Source organism: Aythya marila (assembly GCF_965140915.1).
Source record: "Aythya marila genome assembly, chromosome: 2".
In the NCBI taxonomy this organism is placed as follows: Eukaryota; Metazoa; Chordata; class Aves; order Anseriformes; family Anatidae; genus Aythya; species Aythya marila.
In genome coordinates this window covers 108,759,456-108,779,009 of record NC_139043.1, presented here as the reverse complement: position 1 = coordinate 108,779,009, position 19,554 = coordinate 108,759,456, and the positions used below count along the sequence as shown (strand labels likewise).

General features: G+C 34.9%; 1 protein-coding gene across 2 annotated transcripts in view; it reads right to left on the bottom strand.

Moving 5' to 3' along the window:
• Nucleotides 1-19,554, bottom strand: part of RB1CC1 (RB1 inducible coiled-coil 1) — a 74,678-nt gene that overhangs the window by 35,151 nt on the left and 19,973 nt on the right. For both annotated transcript variants that reach the window (XM_082752248.1, XM_082752247.1), the window contains exons 6-9: nucleotides 11,479-11,681; nucleotides 9,960-10,395; nucleotides 6,887-7,057; nucleotides 171-355 (exon numbers count right to left, since the gene is read on the bottom strand). In XM_082752248.1, the coding sequence (XP_082608374.1) occupies nucleotides 171-355; nucleotides 6,887-7,057; nucleotides 9,960-10,395; nucleotides 11,479-11,681 (995 nt within the window). The remainder of the gene's footprint in view (nucleotides 1-170; nucleotides 356-6,886; nucleotides 7,058-9,959; nucleotides 10,396-11,478; nucleotides 11,682-19,554) is intronic.

Below are 19,554 nucleotides of genomic sequence, written 5' to 3'. Positions count from 1 at the left end.
TTGTTTCATACTTACTGATGACTTGATATACAAACTCAACTAATCCAACTTTTATTTTTTCTTCCATTAAGAAAAGCCTCTGTGCATTACTGAAGATTTCTTTATGGCACTTTTTAAGAGTATCAGTGCAAGTGGAATTTGCAATACCAAGTTGAGAAGTTGTAACTTACTTTAGTCTGACTTGTAGATTATTTGCAAGCTCCTGTTTGGCAGTGGTGCATTTCTGTTTAATATCTAACAGTTTTCTGTGATTAGTTAACATGATCATCAGCTGATTTGCATGACTTAAACACAAGTCAGGCAGAACAGAAGGATCTTTCAAGTTCTCAGCTCTCTTCTGATTAGCCAAAAATCCCTAGAAGAAAAAAGACATTTGTTACACAAGTCTGTAATAATCAAAAAGCACTGAAGCAACCACCTTGCAAGCAACTGTGCAGCAACCACACAAGACTTAATAAACTTCCTGTAACTATTGAAGGGTATAACAGAATCCTACATAGAGGAATCAAGTGTCAAGCTCATGTTACTTCCATTTTATAATACCAAATAAATCTCACCTAAGATTTAATCTCCAAACAGTGCCAACACAACCTTTTAAGAACTTCACGCAACTAACTAGCACAAGTGAAAGATTATAAATTTAATACAGCAGAAAGAAGTAGATACTAGTAGTTGGGCAATCAACCATCATTCTAATTTCTTCAAACAGCTTTTTAAATTCTGGCATATCCAAGATTTAACATCATAGCATATCCAGTATTATTACTGCAGGCTAAAGAATCTACCTCTTGAACCACAAATTCATGTATGAAAACAATTCCCCTCCTCCACCCTCAGAATGTAGTATGTACAAATTTAAACATCATCTTCATTATCTGACAATTAGGAAGTACATCATAATTGTCATGAAATTTTCAGCCATGCAAGGCTTATCTAAGACAAATTACTGAACTTCTTTATGCAGTATGGAATGCATAACCTTCAAAACACAAAGTAAATGCATGCAGTGACAATTAAGGATGCCTGATACTCTTTATTAGAGCATCCATTTTCACTTAGTCTTAATCATTCCAAAATGTAACTGCCTGGCATTAGCTCTTCTGTATTCTACTTGGTAAGACTGTTCCTCACAAATTTCTGAATTTGATGTTAATTTCTGAAAAGTCAAATACTGAAGCATTTAAAAAAAAAAAAACAGCCTGAGGAACATTAAGTGCTTTTGCAAGATGTTAAAATTCTTATAGTTGTTTTTACTCAGAGGTATTAACTTTCCTATTATGGGGCAGGAATTAGAATTTCACCCTGGTTCTCTATGGTGTCAGAAAATGCGATGAAAGAGCGAAGGACAAAAGAGCATTATGACCAGGATTTTCTGTGGAATCTAGACCACACTACAGACTCTCTGAAACATTTTACCAATTGCAGGGCTGAGAATACAGCAAATGCTATCAGCAACACTTTTTTCTTTTATTCCTGTAAAGGGTGCTGGCTTTGCTTAAGAACCAAGTAGAAAGTTTTGTTGGCAAACACCCTATCAACGCCATATTTGAGGGTGGAAGAAGTTTCATGTAAGGAAATTCTCCCCACCGACTTCTCTTCAATAATCCAGAAAGACACAAAAATATTTAAAAAGCTGAAGTAGTGAAGTCAAACAGTGAAGGGTTACAAAACACCTCCCATAAAGCAACAGGGTCTCCAGCAAATCCATACGCATCATGGTGGGGAGGGCTGATAAGTCTCTCCAGTTGTGAACATTTGCTCTAAACTCTTCTTGTTTCTGGTGAACCAGTGGAACAAGAGGAAGTAGGGAAAGGAATAAGCTTCAGCAAGACAACGAGAATGGGAAGTTCAGCTAGGCACTTTCATGTTGCATCTGACACATTGCTTGAACACAGTGGACACTACATTTGCGCTTCCATAAGCTTATTAACCCTTTGTTTTCTTAATAAAGAAATAAAAAACATATTAGTTCTAAGTGTTTGTTTCTGATGTTGAAGTCAATGAGAACAGTAAGCCATATAGAATTACATATACCAGGTGACAAATGAAGTTACTGTCATTGCTGGTTTGATATTAAAAGCGAAGAGGTCTTGACATAAAATACTGTAAAGCTTATTTACAAAGCCTGCAATAAGTATTTGCATCCTTATGAGAAAAGCACAGAAATCAAAAGGTAAAATATCATAAAAGTGTAATGAAAAGAAAATGAAAGATGAACACTGAAGATGGAAGAGAACACGGAAGAGCTATGCAGTTACTGAACTATGTGCAACTTCCACACTGAACGGGGGAGGACCCTTTGGGAAACAAAAACAGGTTGCCAGCGTTTTAACTGCCTGTCTTATTCAGCCCAAGTGAATGGAGACTGGAAAAAGTGGGAAGAATTGTTAAAGACGATCAGGATGAGGAGTCTCACCAAAATAACTTGAATTGTTTAGCTACAGAAGACAAAGACATTGCACATACTCTGGTAACCATTAGGGAATCGCCAAGTACCAAAATCAAATACAGGATTAGGCATGAAAAAAAATACAGATATGAACTAGACAAGAATACATGCAGATCTGAGATGAAAGAATGTATATACATTTTAGAACAGATTGTAAAAAGTTGTTACATGTACAGAAGTCAAGAAAATAATTGCTTTTAAATTGCATCTCAGTAAGCTTTTTAAATTGACCACATGGTATGGAGCTTGCAATTACACAAAACTGGAGGCACTGAGCTAGAAAATTCCTTCCAGTTTTACTCTCAGTTACAAAAAAACTGCAAAAGATATTCAAACTTATGGATAGCCTTTTGGATCTGTGAATCCATCTTTAAAATAAATTTCAAACTAAAATTCTCATAGCATGCAGATCAGAAATAAAATTCTGATCATACTAGAAAAAAAGCCAATATCATGGTTTTGGCTGGGATAGAGTTAGTACAGGCTTGCATAATGCTGTGGTTTGGATTGTTTTTTTTTTAATGAGACTAGTAGTGATAACACCTCAATGTTTTAGCTGTTGCAGAGCAGTGCCTACACAGAGCCAAGGCCTTTCCAGCTCCTCATGCTGTGAGGAGGCTGGGGTGTACCAGGAGCTGGGTGGATACACAGCCAGGACAGCTGGCCCAGGCTGGCCAGAGAGATATCCCATGCCATAGGGCATCATGCTCAGTAATAAAAGCTGGGGTAAAGAAGGAAGGGGGATGTTCAGAGTCTTTTGTCTTCCCAAGAAAACATGTGTGATGAGCCCTGATCTCCTGGGAGTGGCTGAAACTGAACTCTTGGTTTAGCTCTGCCTGTGCACATACCTTTTGCTTTACCCAGTAAACTGCCTTTATCTCAATCCATGATTTCTCACACTTTTACCTCTCCAGTTCTTTTCCCCTATCCCACCTGGGGAGAGCGAGCAAGCAGCTGTGTGGCACGGAGCTGCCTGCTGGGAATTAAACCACAACAGCTAGTTAAGAAAAACTACAGTGAATTTAAAAAAAGAAAAAGGAAAGGAAAACAAAGATTGGAGAAATCCAAGACGTGAGTAATCAATTGTACTAACAAGTTCCTGCCTTTCTAGTCCTGAGAAAATTAAAGAATTCATAACATGAGCTTCAAAGGTAAACTCAGAAGAGTCCTGAAAAACAGATATGATAGTGCTTTCATTGATTTTCCCAGTGGCTATTTCCAAATGAAAAAAGCGACAAGAAAGAATATTTAACACTTTAGACTTAAATTCAAATAGTTAATAGGGAAAGGTGGCAGTCAGTGCAGTACTTAACAGCTGAGAAGACCTAAAAGCACTATAAATCCCCCCCCCCAAAAACCAAACAAAATAAGATTTTTCCCCCTGATGTCAAGAAGTAGAAGGGATATAAAAGTACAGAATATGACACGGACAATATGGATAACTCTCCCCCTTTTAAGTCAAAGTTCTTTTCTCATCAACTTCAAGAGAAGCAGAAGAATCCTAGAACCGAGAAAGCCATCTGAAAATCTGTGTGTTGGCTACGGTTAACAGAACTAACAGAAGACTGATACTTCTATGAATCTAGTTTCTGGAAGTGAATTTTGATGTTACAAGATGTTTTAAAGAGCTACAACTATTAATTGAGAAAATTTAGAAAAAAATCAAATACAAGAAAATGCTGTAAAAGACAAGCTACTGGACAGAACCATACTGAAAGATTAAAGAGGCTCCAAATTTTCTAGAGGAGTACTGTTATTACATAATGCCACCTACTGACCATAGTTATATATGCGTATGCTACAAATCCCAGCTTCCAGAGAGAAAAGTAGTTTTTGAATTTAACAAAGCAGCTTTCCATTGCTCCAACAGCTAGAGATTTACTATTCAAGTACATAAATCAAAAAGTAATTTTCATATAAAAGGCTGCTTAAGGGTCAGGTCAGTTCACAGAAAAGGCTAACCAGAGACAAAATAACTCTTAAGACAGTCCAAGGGACAAACAAATTATCTAAGTAACGAGGACTTCTAGCAGACTGTTCTCTGGGCTAAGTTTGTTTTGAATTTCAGTAATAGAACCTAAGTTGGAATAGAAAGTCAAGTCAAATTCTAGAAGGAACATAGCTTTCTCCAGCCTGGGAAAGACAACTATACAGCTTCCAATACATATACAGCCACTGGAATTGCCATTTACATCTTCCTTATTCTTGTTCCATAAAATGCATCCACTTGCTATTTCTTTATGAACAGAAATAGTTCACTGCTGAAAAATGTGATGAAAGGGAAAATTTAGAGTTTTCTTCTAGTAACACCAAATATCAACAGTTACCACAAAAATTTTGAGCACTCCCTTTAAAAATACCCAAGTCTTTGCCTATATGAATAAACTTAAACCTTTGAATCTAGCTGTTCTTTTTAATATTTCTATGCAGACTATCATTTGTGTAACATACTAGCTCTAACTAATCTCACATTAAGCATCTACAAGCATCTAGTTTTTGTAAACAGTATCTAAACAACTACATTAAATGTAGTAGATGAAATAATATAAGTATATGAAATGAAAAACCATGTCTTCCTACATCTGATTAGAAAATGCTTCCTGAGGTTTTTCCATCATATATACAGCATATACAGAAATGGTTCCATATAAAACCAAGGAATAAAGCTATCCAGTAGTACCCTTCGTACTTAATCACAAGCATTCAATTCACTGATTAAAAAAATAATGTTGTCCTATCTATGGTATAAGATAAGGCATATTCTTCATGATGAGGGTGATAAGGCTCTGAAACTGGTTGCCCATAGAGGTTGTGGAACCCTGGAAGTGCTCAGGCTGGATATGGCTTTGGACATCCTGATCTAATGGAAGGTATCCTTGTACATAGTAGAGGGATCAGAATAAAATAGCATTTAAGGTACCTGCCAATTCAAACCATTCTATCTCACTATTCTTAAAAACAAACTTGTGTATTTTATGATACACATAGAAAAGCCAATTTACAAAAAAAAAAAAAAAAGACAAGATGAAGATTTGAAAGTTTTAAGTCTGATAAATCTTCAAAAGGCACAAAATCAAAATGTACAGAGGTATTTTAAAAAAAAAAGGTACCAAGTATCTTTCCAATTGACTTTTAGGCACGTCACTCAAATAGAATTGGTAAACTTGAGGTACATTCCTCATTCAAGTGGAGAGGGAGAACACAGCTAAGACCACAACAGCACTGGGCAACCAAGTAGAGAGATGCAAGAATAGCTTCTCTACCATGCTAAATTTCTCTTGGATTTAGCACCTGCCTACAACATAACATGTATGCAAGACTGAGATTTAACAAAAAAATATGCCTGGACTTCCTCATTGAAAGTATTGGAGAACAGTCTACACTTTTAAACAATGCTGCTGGAAGTGCTAGTAGCACCCACCTTTACATACCAGCCAGAGGATGCAGCTGAACACCTGGGTCCTATATGACTGCCAGTCCAATTCTTCCCTGGGCCTTGAAAGGGGCCCCTGATTACCCAGCTGACCAGCAAGATAGGGAAGAACACTGCCCACTTACTCCCATGAATGATATACCACCATGCAAGCAGAAATGAGAAACTTGTCTGTTTCTTTATGGTCCCTATTCTGATGCAATGGTGAAAATCTACACATCTATTACTTCAGGTAATGATCACATACGGTTCTTAATGTATTTTGAGTTTCAAAAAGACAATTGGGTATAAAATTACCTGAAGCTCTTCACAGAAGCTGTATTTAATGAAGAAGCTTTACTACAGCATTATACTATTTAAAATGTACAGCTCATGTGTTTGTATATTTTAATATTTAGAGAAGCTTTACATCCAATTTCTTACCACTTCAAATGACACTGTCTAATACAGGCACACTACATTCTCTCCTCACTACAAGCTTGGTGATTAACCATTAAGCACATTACCTCTTCTCAGGTACTTTTATAGAGGGACAATTACCAAGGACTAAGCATTTCCCTTCAAAAACAGAAATTAATCTGTCTCTCTCTTATTCTGTATTTCTCACTCAAGCTCTGATTTTCTAGTGTTTTCTGCCTAGAACTAGGGAAAGGGTAACGGTAAACAGTAAATCCCTCCATATCTGAAACCTGAAGGTAAACAGACCTTCTGTAACTCCTGAAGTATACAACAGTGATGTCGTAACTCCTCTTCTCAGATCAAAAAAAGAACACTTTAAAATATTTAAAAGAATATGATAATCAGTTGTTCAGTTGTGCACTGAAAACATAAGGTGTAAAAAATATTTAAATGTCAAATTATTATAAATACAGCACTTTACTGTAACACATTGAAAACTATCTTGCATTAAGACATGCAACTGTTTCATTATAATCTTTAACAGCATACACATATCAAAAGTCTACCATCTTCCAATGTCACAGACAAATATACATTTGTATTACCTGAGCAAGTTCTTTTTGTTCATTCACCAGTCTGCTGCAACTTGCAATCATCTGATCCAACGCATAGAGCCTATCCTCAAGGCCTTTAATAGCCTTCATGTTCTGATTATCTAGTTTGGCAACAGTTTGTCGACATTCTGCCAAAAAGGGCTGGATGATCCTTGGATCGAGCTAGAAATAAAATAATGAGAAAAAGTTAGCACTTGATGTATTCAAAGGTAACACAAAATAGGTACATTAATTTTTATAACCTTAATATTTAAGGTTATATTCTATCATTTCTAATACTATTTCCACTAGGCATTTTCTTTGAATCAAAGGCATGCCTACATCTTTCACTTGTTTCAGAATCCTGAATTAGACTGTGAATTTCTGATCAACGCATCAACTTCTTTTAAATTTTCCAACCAGATCATAATACAAATCAGGTCCTTGCAAGGGGAAGGGACAATGAGGGGACAGTGAGGATTAAAGCCAATGGACATAGTGTACACTAGAATAGAGTCTATACAGCTATAATCAGAACAAATGACAAACGTGACTCAGTAGGGAGTGCAACAGGGAGGGTGGTAGGAAAGATCTGCAAGATCCATTAGCACTTTCCCACTAAATGAAAGCATTTAATTGATGGCTTCATGTATAAGCAGATCAGTACTAGTAACTGGAATACAAGCTACAGAAAAATAGTACATTTCTAATACTTTTCACTATTAGTTTTTATAACATATTGTTAATACAATTGTTTCACTTTACTCCTTTGTGATCCATTATCTAGGAAACAAAAAAACTGTGAAACATTAAAAGGCTACAACACCCACAGACAGTAAGGGTAACTCTTCAAGTTTCACTAAGGAAACAGCAAAACCAATTAGAAGTCTTTATTATGTGAGAAACTAATGATTCTGAAATATACAGGTATGTGGTCATACGAGCTGTCATAACACTAGTTTCTTCCACTAATATGCAGGTTTTACATCAACCCACAACACAAAGCGTACTTACACCTTTCTAAAGAAGCCACTTACATGTATCAATATTAACATGAATAAAAAAATCTATTTTCCCCTAATCTAATATTTGACTGTATAAAAGCTTTCCTATGCAATACTTTCATTCTGTTACAAATCTCATACTCTGAGATCTTACACTTCAATGAAAGTCTTACCTGAATTCAGAGTTTCAAATAAGAATTGCAATAAGCCATTGGTATGGTTCATATTTCCAAGAAGGAAAGGGCAGGGGAAGAACAGCAAAGAACAGTAACAAAAAAAAAAAATTGGCTTTTGTATTCTCACATTTAAGCATTCTCTTAGTATTTACTTGAGATGACAACTGTGTTGTGAGATATTTATTTGGTTGATTTTCCTTTCCAGCTACACATTAATTCTATTTTATAATTCTAAATCAATGGTAAACAAAGATTGAATCAATGGTAAACAAAGATTGAATCGTTTGTCTGTACTGCATTAAAAAGAGTAAATTAATGTTTTCCTAGGAACTATCATATTGAAGCTTTTGAGTTTTTGTGAAAACGAAAATAAATCAAAATTGATCACTTATAGTTGGTCTGGTGGTAGCCAGAATAGATGGAGTATCTACCAATTATGATAGGAAAACAAGAACAAAACTTTGCAGGGGCAATTTCCCCTTTTTCCCCCCTACAAAAAAAAAAAAAAACAAACAAACAAACAAACAACTAGATAAGAGAAGCAAGGACAGAAAAGTACACGGTTACAATATAGCCTGTTCAAAACATGTGGAAAAGGTCAAATAAGTCTACAAGCTGGTCTGAAAAAGGTACAAGTATTCAACTAAAATGTGTTTTTTTTTCTTCAGCATCACTAAGTGTATTTTGAAGCAACTCTTTAATTCCTGTCTCTTAAAATATTGACAGATATAGGGATATAACACTGTACAACTTTAACTAGTACGAACAAAATGAATTTCTTCTCTCTCAAACTGAGCTACAAGGTTTTGTTACTTGTTTAAAACTATCAGAAGCCACCTTGTAGCATTATCAAAGAAACAAAACAGAGGACTGTCTCAGACTTTGACAATTACAAAAGTTTTTCAGAGACAGCACCGAATATACTTATTTTTGGCAAAGGAAAATAAAAGCGTCACAACTTGGGAAGTACAGTCATTCACTCAGCCTTTTGCACAGTACTAAAATTGAGACAGCTCAAAACCTTGGGCAGCCCTTAATATTACTCTCAATTCTCCACTTACTTTTAAGTCAGAATTAAAAAAAAAAGTATAAACCTGATCACATGGTAACACTCCTTATAACAGATGACGCTTAGACATAATTGAGAGTCTTACAGTCTTACCTTACAGTGTCCAAGGCTATAGAAATTTTCTTTGTTCTAGGTACATTGAATTATATTACATATAATTTGCATATATACATATGCAAACAAGGTTACACAACATAAGAAATATAAGCTACAGCAAAATGTACAAGGAAGCAAGATGGAAATCTCAGTGTAGAAGGGTACTATGCTATAATTGGTTAAAGCAGTGATTCAGAAAGAACATGAGCATGTACCAGTTAATAAAGACTGAAGAAATATTATGATTAACCACATGAATTTGATCTGTGTTTCAATAAATGTCAGTATTTTTAAAACACATACTAACAGTGAGTTTGGTCCAGGAAAATTTTAGTTTCATTATAAGCACAAATCCACAATCAACTAAGAGTAGAAGCTGCTTTGATACAAGGAACTATTGTTCTTCCAGAAGGAGTGGCGACTTCCGAAAAAAAAAAAAAAAAAAAAAAAAAAGCAGGGGAACCCCAAAACAACAACAAAACCTCCAAGACAATTTCACAATATTTCACAATAAACGTTCATTATAAAATTTCTCAAAGGTCAAATTCTTAAAACTCAAACTCATTCACAAAATACTTCCCCCGCCCCCACTCTGTTTTGGTCTCCCCTTCAGAAAGTTATTTGAGAAACAACCTATAGAAAGTTGAATCACTTCAAAAGAACCGGCATCTGGAAAAAAAGAATCATCCCATAGCAAATTTCCAATATAATTTGAGTGAGGAAAAAAAAAGTTAACTTACCCTGCTCATAGAATCAAAACATTTTCTGACCAGCGATTCAACATCGTTAGGTCTATCTTGAACGTTTATCCAGTCTAATAAAGACACATTGAATGAAGGCTGGTCATCATCTTTCAATTCTACTGATGTTTCATTGTCCTGGACAGTAGCATTTTGACCCGACTCCTTATCATCTTTTACATTTTCAGGATTTGTGCCTTCCAAAGCTGAATGTTCAACTGACTTGCAAAATGATGCTAACATTGATTTATTGTTCACTTTAGATACATCAGAATAAAGCACCAGTTCAGGAGATTTCCCATCCTCAGTTTCTTCACTTTCTGCCCCTCCATGCTCAGCTGAAGAATCCAGTCTTCCTAAACACTCCCTGTAACTATGTCTCGTTAGGCACTCCAGCAGTGGTATCTTGGCCATGATAGAAACAGCAGAACCCAAGCTTTTTTAAAAAGGGTGAAAACAAAAAGCCATCAGTATCCAGAAGCCAGTTGCATAACAACTTTGACACAAGCCACTCATAATTGAAGTGCTATTTGTATATTTTAGAACTGAAACAGACTTCAAAATGAATTTGCTTATTACCCTTTCAAAGCACTGTGTTCAGTAACAACATTATGAGAGCACAGCTAGAGAAATTTTTGCTCTTCCACTGCTCAATATGAACTCTTCTAAACTTCAAGGTAAGCTTATAGTTATAATGCAATGACAAAAACATGAAAAAAGACAACAGTTTGATAAACTGAGACATGTCCATATTTTAAACACACAACTAGGACTTGCATGTTTGCATTCTGCATAGGTACACATCAATGCTTATTAGCAAAGACTGAGTGCCCTCTGGCTGACTACTTTTGCAGAGATTGAATGCTCTCTACATATTTGGTAAAAGCTATGAAATTCAACTTATTTTTTGTTTTATTAAAAAAGGTACACCATATTTCTGCTTGATTTCTCTAAGTACCTGAAATTCTATTAGGCACATCAGTCACAGAAATACCACAATAATATAACGTCTCCAGAAAGACGTCAAAAAAATATTTTCCTTCAAGCAACATCCAAAGTTTGCAAGGCTCTAAGTATACATTTATATACGTACACCCAAAGATGTATGTCTACACACACCAAGATTGTGTTATAAGTAGCTTCAATTTTGCAACATAAATCATCATTCTTAATATGTGTATTCAGAAGTAATTAATTCAGAAGTGCAAATATGTATTCAAAATACTATTTAATGACTAAATTTATTATTTAGATGTTTCTAGTGTACATTTGGAAGGACTCCAGCTCTTAAACAGCTCACAGTAGTGAGCATAATTTTCCAGATAATTCAGTACAGGTATCTGTGTGCTGATGAATGTAATGAAAAAAAAAAGTCAATTAAAAAAAAAAAAGACTAGCATAGAAGAGAAATAATGTTTTCAGTGACATAAAAATCAAACAATACATGCCTGATTACTTAAAACACAAAAAACATAAATAAGCTCTGGAGATTGAGACTGAAGTTTAATGGCAAACCTACTGTGTGAGTTTCAACTTGATATCATCTATGGACTGCAAATAGCTTGAATATACATTTTCAAACTTGAAAAGTAGCTTTTGGTAAGAGTATGTACAATCTTCCAAGTTGGCCATTATGGCAGCCCAGCCTTGATGCTGAAGATGTTCATCATGTACAAGACCTTCACAGAACGAGCAAAGCTTCTTGGCAACTTCATACATTTCCTGGAAGAAAAAAAATCCAACAACAAAATGAAAGTCACTTAGCCAGACTTGTGATGTTTTATATAGCTACCATAGAAAAGTGAGACACTTGGAAAATATTAAGATAAAAAGTGTTAAACTGTGACAGCTAAAGCTGCACATCTTTTAAAACTTCAACCAAAAATAACAACTTCCTTTACTCTTAAAAGAAAAACAGAGGATGAAAAAAAATGAGATATTTACTGAGTTATTTTTCTTCTAAATAGGCAGATGAAAAGTTGCAGATTTTAATTCTATGAGTTTTTATCAAAATAAAAACTCATAGAATTAAATTCTGCTAAAATGAAATAGTGCATATGTGAATAATAATACTTGTAGTAATCTAACAGAAGGAGCTGGCAAACAAGGTAGATTAAAGAGGAAGAGCCAAGCAGAAACTCAGAACAAGACAAAGAATCGCAGTATCCATTGATAGAAACACAGGTAGTTCAGATGCAGGGAGAGATTCATAATGTAAATGGTAGGTAGATACTTCACTGAAGTCTAGCAATTAATAAACCAGAGGAGCAGTGCAGAGAGCATACAAAACTCTAACACACCTGAAACTTGGTGCACGCAAACCAACACAGCAGCTTTTCTGTTAAATAACTGGATGAAACAAACATTTAACCCCCGTAAGAGGGTGAGAATTTAATTACCACCCAACTCAGTAGAGTTAAAACAGAGACCTAGATTTGGCAAGTACCGTATCCTATTAGAAGTGCACTAATAGCAATGCCTTATTGTATTCAATTCCAAAATTTTAACTATTAGTAGAACATTTATTTAAAGTATACTAACTTAAGGAAGCAGACTGCATCCCCCCTACTACTCCCAAGGTTCTTACTTCCCAAACACCCAAGTAAGAAAATAATATAGAAGTCACACTTAATCCTTCAGCTCAATACTTTATAACATACTACATTGGAAATAGTCTCCTCAGAATACCTGGATGTTTGGTTTTAGTGTCTGCCTATCCACCAAGGAAGAAAATCCTACAACTTTTTGCATGTTTTTCATAGTGTTGAACTAAACAAAGCATATCTTTGTTAGAGTGCATGTGGGAAAAGCATACATGGAGAAACAAGTTTACATTATTTAAGTACAGTGAAAAAGCAGCGTTAAAACCCCAACATATTATAAAATACTTTCACTTCTGACCACATGGTTAACAGCACATATTTTCAAACCCAAAATTTTCTAAAGGTAACACTTATATTCTCAAAATAAATCACAAAACTGCAGAGCATTTTATCTGAACATTTCAGAATTAATCTTAGCAAAGCCTAAGTTATGAACCCCCTTTAAAAATAAACAAAAAAGTCTCCAGCAGCATCACAAAATTCCATCATCCTTCAAATTACTAACTTATCTAACTTATATATCCATTGTTTGCATGCTGATAACTACTTACACATGAAACCCAAGGAAATCAAAAGCTATTACAAATTTCTACCATTTCATAGTACAGACACTGGTTTGTCTTTAGTATTGTCTTTCCAACTCTGTCTTGTTTTATGAACTTTGTTCACCTTCTGCGCACAGGACATCAATAATTTCTACTTTGAGAACAACAGTTATTTTATTTGCAGTATGAGCTCTCACTTCCTAAATCAAAACTAGCAACACAATTTAGACAGCATCCAGGTTATGCTGACATCTTCAAGTCATTATCTTAATACTAGATCCAGTCCCTCTCTGTACAATTTAAATATATACCTGCAAACTAAAGCAATACTGACAACTTGACGAATTTTTATTATTCATTCTTGAATACAAATTGCTAAAGCAAATTCTGTATCAGCTGAAAAAAAAAGAACTACTGCTTTCTCAATTATCATACTGAAAACCAGAACAGACTTTTCTACCCTAAAGTATACTAGAAGATATATCCACAATATAAAGCTGAAAGGCAACTGGATGTCTCTGTTGTGTTCTAATGTATGCCCTGTGAAAGTAAGCGAGCATTCTACTTTCAACCGACAAACACTACTCCCTTCCCAAAGTCAGCCTGCTCCCACCCTATTGGCAAGAACCCTATAAATATGGAAACCACACATTAGTCTGAAGACTAAAACGATTTAAGCCATCTACAAAATCTAAACTGATCTCAAAGTCTTTTTATGCAGCAGTGTCTTCAAGCTAGTATCATCACAGTGTATTGGGGAAAAGACTGAATTCATCCCACCACCTAACTAAAATGTTTCTTTAAAAGCCTTGGGCAGAGGGGCCTTTGTTAGTTCTATTTTCCTTTGGACAAATTGACTTGGCAGCACAGATCAACTGTGTAATGACAAGATGCATACACTAGGCATGATTAGACCAGATGCTCTGCCCCGAAACATACTCCCAACTCAGGCCACTTTTTTTTTTTTTAAACTAGATCTATTTACTGCGTTCAATATAGGAGTCAGAAGCTACAAAATTAGCTTTGTTCTATTAAGTTTTGTGTGTCTTTTTTTTTTTTGTTTTGTGTTTTGATACTCCCTGGAGAATTTAAATGTTGTCAACTTAAGACATTAATTCTGTCAAGGTTGTCACAACACTTTCAAGCTAAAAACAAAAACTGCAAGTTATCAAATTTTAATAGGAAAAAAAAACATTACAACTGAGATTGCTTGTTACACTACGGATGACCAGCACTGACACTTTTTATCTGACCTGCCATGATCCAAACTTATCCGAGTCAGAAACTTGTGTCCTAGAAAAGTGAAAGAGTAAAGAACAGTATTTCCCACAGAGGCAAACTACTACTTTTTAGCAACCACATAACAGAAGGGCATTCTAGTAACTGTCAAGATCTGTCATGTAATAGAGGCAGACCCAAAGAAACTGCTATATAAAAACACCCCAGCACCATGTAACTGTTCAACCAATTTCATCTTCAGTGTGAAGTGTACTACAGCTCTTTGGTGGACATACACACAGAAGACATGAACATTGAAACAAAAAAATCTCATGAAAATCTTATGAAATGAACTATAAATATGATACTGAAACAAAAAGATATTTTATATGTAGTTTAGAAGTAGTTCAATTAAAATCTGCACAAGTGCATCTTTCTTATAATTCCATCACTACTTAATGCAGCTTCAAGTGATTGGGCTTGTTTTTCCTGCCTTTTCTATAAACAATACTAAGGGGGAGGCATCAAGCTACTTTAGAAGATCAAGACCAATCTATTTTCCACGATCAGTATGCCTGCATGAAGAATTAAGCAGTTCCCTTCCAAACGACTAACATCTAAAACTGTAGGCATATAAAGACCTGCAGTTCAACATATGTTTTAACACTTCTCAGTAAAGTTGCCAGCTCCAGCACAGAAAATGAAGCCTGCCTAACAACAGGTATGCTTTTGTCATTGATTCTTCCACAGATCAGTTCAGAGTAATTTCCAGACACCCAATGGTTCACAGAATATAAAAATGAAAAACTGGATGCCTTGCACAGCTACACTAATTTTACTCAAATACATCAATATACCTAGAACAGAGTTTCAAGATACCACTGGAATGTAGACCTCAAAAAGCACCTCTACAAGACTAGACAAACTCAACTTGCCCATTTACATTGAAGAGCAAATAAAGGCATCTTGACTTTTTAATTTGTCTAAAAATCCACAGGCTCACCAGAAAGATTTCCTTTATCTCTGTCTAGATGTGTTAACAGAATATTTACATGAATTACTTTATTCCATCAGCATGACTTAAACATAGGTTATTCTTTTGATTACAACTATTTCATTTTAGTCAGTTGCACCCAAAATCAGTAGAAACAATTATTGTTTTAGATAAAATGTATTTTGTTAATTGGTAAAGTGCTTCCCATTCATTTCAAGACTTTGCCCTTGCATCCTACCACCCTAATTTTGCTAATCTGAACGGGGGAAAAAAAATCATGGGAAGATCCATTTGTCTTCAGTGCTCTTTGGACTTACCTCTAAAGAGCAAAAGTTTTCAGGAAATGCAGGGTTCTTTCCATTCTCTACAACCCTGTGGTAAAAGGAAACAAGGCATCAAAGTCCTCTATTGCCATGCGTCTGAAATTCTGTTAGAAGGACTCCTTATAGATTTGAGTCATCCTCAACAAAAAAATCAACCTCAGGCCACCAAAAAGGATCCCTGAAAGTGAAGTTACACCATACACTACACTAGAGGATAACCACTTCCACAAAAGGTAACCAATATCTTAGTTACCAGTATCAGGAACTAAGACCAATATCCCTTTTTATACACCTCAACTGAAAACAACAGTAATGCTATTATATTAACCACTTCTCAAGATTTCAGCTTTTAAAACCTGAAGTTGAACAGTTAATTTCACTGTGAGGGAGACTTGAGATTTCATTATAACTTCTCTTCTTTCATTAGACAGAATATTATTCCACTCTCATTTAACATTGATCAATTTTGGTGACTGTCGTTTGGACATTTGTCCACACAGTTCATGACTTATTACATATTCATTAAGTATTTATTTCATCAGTGTGATACAGAACCACGCTATTCATAGCTTAGTGACTTTTTCTTCAGTCCTGTTTTCACTAGCTCTTGGCTGAGATCCTAAAAGCAAGCTGAGAGAAGTCAAGTGACAGAATTTACCACCAAAAAGGACACTGAGAAGCTGATATAAAACAACCAGCCAATGAATCAAAGCAGGGTATGAGGTAAGTGATAATTTTCACTAGCTTGATTCCAAGCCATCCAAAAAAAAACACTCCCGGTGAATTTTCCAAAACCTTTATCTAACGATTTTGGTCACAAAAGCCAACCAAAAACCATCTAATCATAAGAGCTTTTCTATTTTAACCTTTCACAGCTCAAAGACATTCAAAGATGATGAGATTCATCATTAATGCAAGTTAAAGAAGTCTGGACTTCTGTGGAAGAGCTAGAAGTGTTTCTTGCTATTAGAAGATTTAGTAAAAATGAACTAGTAATAGCAATGTAATCACACAATTGCTACAATCGTTATAAATGCTTTCAGAACACAACATTTTTAAATAATTGTTTTCCACTGGGTCTCAAAGCAGCTTTCTAGCCAAAGTGAAAGCATACATATTTAAATAGTAGTTACATAGCTTTCAGGAAGCATGATTATACATCTTCACTAGAGTTGAAAGCATTTGGAACTGAACCAAGAATGATGTTGGTACTATGACTACAGTTAGTTTTATCTAGCCATATGGAACAACCACACAATTTCTCATTGTCTTCCCTATCTCTAAAAGAAAAAATGACTGGAATCGACAGTTTGATGATGTCAGCAACAGTATCACTTGAGATGTGAAATGTATCCACTAACCAAAAGTCCAAGCCTCTAATAACCTTTTCTGGGAATTCAGTTAAAATAAGGAAATTTCATTTAAATTGCTTAAAAGTAACTAAATAAATCCTGTTCTAAAAGATAAACTATCAGTTATGCTTTTCTTTTTTTTTTAGCAGTAGCATTAAAAGACCAAAAGATTAGACAAGATTCATAGAACAGAGTTTATTGCGCAATGCATTGTGTAGAGAACAGCTTGTTTTCTCCTAAGCTGATGTGATGCAACTTTTTGCAAACACACTGTGCACCTCATTGTCCACATTCTGCAGCTCAAGGCCAGAACTGCTGAACTGGAAGAGAAGTAAGAAAGTAGGGTAGCTGTAGAAAAGCATGCTGTAACACTTCAGGCACTTACATCTCAACAGCAGATTTTTAGCCAGAGGAAAACCAGGATACTTGGACATCATAAAATGAAAATAGGCTTAGAAAGTTGCTTTAACTGCTATTTAAAAGCCAGACAGTAGATGAAACAAACACTGAACAAGGAAGAGATGATTAAAAAAAAAGTTCAAAACACTAAGACATCAACACATTTGACAAAAAGCTATGGAAAGAATTTCAGTTTAGTCAGTGAAAGAGCAAGTTGTGGTAACAGATATAGCTTCTCTAAAGCTACAAAGTCTTTATACTGTGAATTTTATGTAATGAGATCTCCAGTTTAAAAAAAACACACACCTTAAAGAAATCTGTTTAAGTGTTAAATTCAGGAAATCAAAAAGAATTTATCTTGATATGAATTGAATATGAGTTATACTACAGCAGAAAACCAAACAGGTGGTAATAAACTTGACATAGGAATGACTTTTCGTTAGGAGGTATTAAAACCTAAAGACTAAATGTAAATTTATGAAGTTAGCTCCAATCAGTAAATAAGAAAATCAATATCTGCTGCTTTTACACATCTCTATACCATGTGGATAAAAAGTTACAAGAATGCAAACATCCCCATAGGGCTTTTAAAGGTCCCTGTTCAATAAAAAAAAAAATATTTGTAAGTGAATTAACTTGACTCATTCAAGTCTCAAAAGCAGTTCAGCTGTTCATGTGACAATGGCTCAGTAATGTAGGTGAGAAAACATCTGAAAGGGAAAAAATGCAAGCCATGACAGTCTTCCTCAAAAATGTTACAGTTCTGCATATTTTTCCCTCCCCATGATTCTAGATTACTGACCTGGAAGAAAAAAAAAAAAAAAGAGCCATGAAGTAGCAAAGCTTACACAGATTTCTTAAGAGTCTTTCTTTAACAATAATTCCAACTATAATTATGTTGCTATAACTATGTTCCTGAAGTAATGCAGAGAATACAACTATTTACCCAACTCAGAAGATTTAAGCTACCTACAACACAGGAAAAAAATGGCCTCCACTGTGAACTAAAAGATAACTTTTGTTTTTAAAAAAAAATAAATTGTATTTTCAGCTATTGCTGCTCATCTAACAAAGGGAAGATACAAAACAAGAATTTGGGGAAGAATATATGTACACAGACTAAGAGAAATCCTTGTTAAAGGAAAACGTAGAACTACTTGCTATTGAAAAGTAGTTTGTAAAAGACTGTATCAGAAAGTGAGCATCTGTCAGCTTCCTCTACAGCACAAATAAACTTCAAAATAAGGTAAGATAAAAATACCCTTTCACACTGTTCTACAGCATAATACGACCCATGGAAAAACTGATCAAATTCAAAGGTTTTCAGGAAGACTTAAAATAAGGGAAAACTAAGATGACAACAAAAGCCATTACACCCTGAAGCATATATAACACTCCATACAAGAAAAGACATTTACCTATTACCAAATTAGAAGCAGGCCACAAGCTACAAGAGACGACCAAGAATACTAATTGTACTCCTGCACAGTAAATTCAAAGTTACCTTCTAAGCAGGGTTTACCATTTCATATACTGTGTTACTATGTCTTATAAAATCTGATTTTAAAATTGTACTGCATATCTTCTGGGCAGAAGAGATAGCAAATTAAATATAAACTGGCAGCTATCAGACATTCTCCTCTACTTTTAAGTAGTTGCACATCACTGTTTTTTATTCCTGACAGTAACATTTTGTAATCATAAGCAACAACTTAGACTGAGACTTCTATTCTCCTAATACAAAACATCTTTAAATGTAATTAATACATGATAATTATTTAAGCTCCCTAAATAATTACAACAGGCAAAACCACTATCCCACTATCAAGTACTGTAACTGTTTTTCTAGTAATACAAATTACTGCCTCTCTAAAATTAATTAAAAGATAAACCTTCCATCTTTATACTGCAGATTTTTCATGACCATTTTGCATGAAGTCTAGCATACAGTATCGTCAGTGTGGCTTTGGATGCATCATTCTCACAACTATAGAGGTTCAGAGCCTCACTTCCTCTCCCCAGATCTTAATTTTGAGGACTAATGCTCCCATGTTCCATCTTTCTCCCAGACCAGAGGCTTACAATGAACCTTGAAGAAGATTAACGTTTTAACCACATTTCTAGCCTCTCTAGTTTATTCTGAATTACTGCTCAATGTGCT